This window comes from Prosopis cineraria, unplaced genomic scaffold (genome assembly GCF_029017545.1).
Source record: "Prosopis cineraria cultivar Desert tree isolate PC_DT_omini unplaced genomic scaffold, ASM2901754v1 PC12, whole genome shotgun sequence".
NCBI classification, from domain to species: domain Eukaryota; kingdom Viridiplantae; phylum Streptophyta; class Magnoliopsida; order Fabales; family Fabaceae; genus Prosopis; species Prosopis cineraria.
Genome location: NW_026555343.1, coordinates 12,744,343 through 12,748,862, shown reverse-complemented (window position 1 = coordinate 12,748,862; position 4,520 = coordinate 12,744,343). Strand labels below are relative to the sequence as shown.

General features: G+C 33.7%; 1 protein-coding gene across 1 annotated transcript; it reads left to right on the top strand.

The window, feature by feature from the left end:
• Nucleotides 1-989: 989 nt before the first annotated feature.
• Nucleotides 990-1,328, top strand: LOC129289112 (uncharacterized mitochondrial protein AtMg00810-like). Its single transcript, XM_054925926.1, has one exon. The coding sequence runs from the start codon at nucleotides 990-992 to the stop codon at nucleotides 1,326-1,328; it is 339 nt and encodes a 112-aa protein (XP_054781901.1).
• The last annotated feature ends 3,192 nt before the right edge of the window (nucleotides 1,329-4,520 follow it).

The following is a 4,520-nucleotide window of genomic DNA, read 5'->3' as shown; positions in this document are numbered from 1 at the left end:
TTGCTGGGATCCTATATCTCTTCGCATTCGAATCTCTTATCATGTTTTTTAGGAACATATGATGTTTTCATCCTTAACTAATTTCTCCTCCTTCACCTTCTATTTTCACAGATCCTTTGCTTGATCTTTTTCCAAGTGACTTTCATGTAGATTCCCCTGTAGAGCTCACTACCAATGCTACGCTTGCTCCTGATATGCCTACTGTCATGCCTCAAGATGTTTCCACACAAGCCACGTCTCTTGAGCCCATATTGTCTGATGATACTCGGCCCCATCGTATAAGAATGTTTCTTACCTTATTGATTACCATTTTTCCACTGTTCTCCAATTACAGGAACCCAAATCCTTTAAGGAAGCCTCTTGTGATCCCTTATGGCAGTAAGCTATGAATGAAGAATTGCAAGCTTTAGAGAAAATGCACACTTGGGATCTTGTTAATCTTCCTTCTGGTAAAACTCTTGTTGGTTGTCGATGGGTGTACAAAAACAAGATATTCTGATGGCTCTTTAAAGTAACGTAAGGCCTGCTTGGTGGCCCAAAGGTTTACACAGGAATATGGTGTTAATTATGAGGAGACTTTTACACCTGTTGCACGCATGACTTCTATTCGTAGTCTTCTCGCCATTACTGCTGTTAAGCACTAGTCCCTTCATCAGATGGATATTAAAAATGCTTTTTTAAATGGAGATCTAGAGGAAGAAGTGTATATAAAGCCTCTACCTGGGTATAAGCATCCGAAAGATAAGGTTTGTCATCTTTGTCGAGCTTTATATGGGGTTAAGCAAGCTCCTCGTGCATGGTTTACTAAGTTTAGTAATACTATAAGTCAGCTAAGCTTTACTTGTAGTCCTCACGACTCAGCTCTTTTTGTTCAATCTACTGCTCGTGGTATTGTTTTGTTATTGTTGTATGTTAATGATATGATTATCACAGGCAGTGATGATACAGGAGTCCACGAGCTCAAGATATACTTAGGGTAGCAATTTGAAATGAAGGATCTTGGTAACTTGAACTATTTTCTTGGACTTGAGGTCCATCATAGGAGAGATGGTATCTCTTTCTCTCAAGTCAAGTATGCTATTGATTTGATATCTCGAGCTCATCTTTCTTATGAGGAGGTTGAAAATACTCTTATTGAGCCAAACGTTCACTATACTTCCACTGATGGAACCTTGTTGGATAATCCCACCCGTTATTGCCAGTTGGTTGGGGGCCTCATCTATCTTATAGTGACCTACCCTGACATTGCTTATGCAGTCCACATTATTAGTCAGTTTATGTCAGAGCCTCAAACTACTAATTATGCAGCAGTTCTTTGGATCCTTTGATACATTAGAGGCACTCTATATCATAGGCTTCATTTCTTTGCTAGCTCCTCTCTTATACTACGAGCTTAATTGGATGGGGTGGTGATCATGATAATCGACGATCTACGACTGGTTTCTATATCTTCCTCGGCCATACCCACATCTCTTGGAGAAGTAAGAAGCAAACGTTAGCTCCCGTTCTAGTGCTGAATCAGAATACCGTGTACTAGCAGACACAACCGCTGAAGTACTTTGGCTTCGTTGGTTACTTGACAAGCTATGAGCATCTCAAAGCTCTTCCACAAACATCTATTGTGACAGTGAAGCTTCAATTAAGATTGCTCACAATGATGTGTTTCATGAATGAACCAAACATATTGAGATTGATTGCCACTTCACTCAGCAGCATGTTGTTAAGGGCACCATTCAACTTGTTCCAATTCAAACCAAGTATCAACTAACAGACTTGTTTACAAAGTCTTTTAATCCAGGCCGCTTTCATTTTTTGGTAGACAAACTCAAGTTGCTCTTGATCAAATCATCTTGAGTTTGAGGGAGGATGTTATCTAGAATATTCTCCAAATATTTTATCATTATTGTATATATATCTCAGTCATTATTAGGAGATATTATTTGATATTATTATGTAATTATTAATCATTATTAGGTTGTCTTTTTCTTGATGTATATATTGTACCCTTCAACTTAATAATAGACAAGATATTTTCTCCATATTTCTCTTGCTCCTTTCACTATTTAATAAAATTGTACCTTGTCAATTATTGGATTTATGTAATTGAAATTAATGACTTATATTATCAAAATCTATAATCGTTATTTTCCGGAAAAGAAAAAAGATGGGAGAACATTCATGTCCAGATTTTTGTCATTTTCTTGTGTGTAGTTAATTTTCTTTGAACACACTTTCATATAAAACCGGTGAAGATAAAGGGATCACTTGACTTCAAAGTTGAATAAAGCTTCACTTTGTAGGCCAATGTGAACTTAGAAACATTTTTCTAAATAATTTTCTAAAGATTAAACAAATTGCATAGAATATTATGCCTTTGACCACCGATGTTTTGTTGACAACAACTATTTTAAGGGAGAATCATACCTAAGGTTTCCAGAATGAAAAAAATTCCATCTAAAGCCCAATACATTTTCAACTATTTCTGCAAGTCTAAGGGCCCTTGATGCAAATATGTTTCTTTTTGAAAAGATCCATTTGCCTTTAATCACACAAACTATGTATAATAATGCAAACATTGCATTGTTTATGTATTGATGTTGTCATATTCTTTACGAACATTGTGTTGTACATATACCTGAAAAATTTATACATTATTATTGAACTTAACCACATGGACTATGTATATAATAAATGGACATTGTATTGTTCTCATATGAATCTTGTCATACTCTTTACAGACATTATATTTTTCATGCACTAGAAACTTGCACATTATTGTTTAACTTTTTGTATAATAAATGGTCATTTTGTTGTTCAGGTGTGGACTTTGTCATGTTCTTTACTGACATTGTGTTATACATATAGCTAGCAAACTTATACATTATTGTTCAATTTAGTTCATGAGAGTAGGAATCATAATTGATGAGATTTTTGAAGAATGTGATAATTTTCACATTTGTACGTAATATATATTTATATTGATTTAGTTCATTTTTATCATGAGGAGAAATGGTGGTTTAGTTCATTTTTATGCCAATTTTTTTAATTTATTTCATTCCATTTCTTTCTAGTAACCAAACGGGAACTAAGATTGACAACTTTTTCTCTGTCCGTAAAGCAATGATATGTTACTTAATTTAGAAACTATTTTTACTACCTTAAGTTTGAACTATGACCCAGCTTGTAATTGACTACACAAACAGTTACGTGTTTGAAAATTGTACGTTGCACTTGTAATCAGTGCTACTTTGTGTTGAATCTTCAACTTAACGAACTAATTACGTGAGATAAGAAGCCAAAAAAAAAAAAAAAAGAAACAAACATTCAAACAAACCAGAGAAAAAGGAGTGAAACGCATTGTATATGAGCGAGTCTGTGTTGTATCAAACCGAGGTCAAATCCTAAATATGCTCTTGTTTAGATGTTCAAGGGTATGGGTGGTTAGTTAAGAAAAATTTGAACCCATATATTTCATTATTTTTATTTTGGGTCCAATAAAATTCTAATTTTTTGACATTCATGGTCCATGTTTACTAACATGTCTTTGTTTTAGATTGAGAATGTTTGCATAGTTTTAGGGTTCTGGGCAAAATTGCAACATAATATAATACATGATGAATATTTTTACCCCTAACTCATTTAGACGTGGCAAACACGTGAGACCTGTGACCCTTGCTTAACTAACATTTAACTTTCATTACAAATTTTTGGGAGTTTTATACTATTTTTATGAATGATGAGTAAAATTGCATTATACTTGAGATAAGGATTGTAGCAATTTCTCATAGAATACTTTGTATTATTAGGCATTTTTGGATCTAAACCCTACTATTCATAGCCCATTTATATTATCTCCTCTTTTTGACAAGAACTTATGCTATTTGAATATGTACTTAATGAAGTTTGACTGATTCATTTTTGCATGGTGCACATTGTGGACTATGTTCTGAAAAAGAATAATGTCAAGTCTTTGACTAGACAATATTTTGGGTATATCATGCTTGTTAATCCTAAAATAAATCTTGCTATAATTAAATATATTTCTGCCTTAACATAATTAATTCACATGGCGCAAATTGAAATTGATGCTGTCCTTGAAATTGTTTATCACCCGTACTTTGTGTCTAGTTATTTTGGAAAATCGAGTTAGCCTCAAACTATGAATTCAAAAGTGTCCCCTCCCCCCCCCCCCCAGCTGAAACGACCTCAATAGTTACTATAAGCATATTTACTATTTGCTTGTTTATTTATTCAACAAGCAATATTATTAATAACCACTTAATCAATATCGTTAATTTGGGCCACTCAAGTCTTGCATTCTCTCATGCGGTATGGTAGTATATTTTCTGACTCCATGATCAATTAAGTGAATAAGCGAAGTTATATAAAAGGATTAGGAACCACTTAAATAAGTTCCTAAGTTTGAAACTTGTAAATTAAATAATCACAATATTTGAGACTTTTTCCATTTGAAAGCTAATCCTCTTTTATTTCTAATATATGTCAATGGTACCAACTAC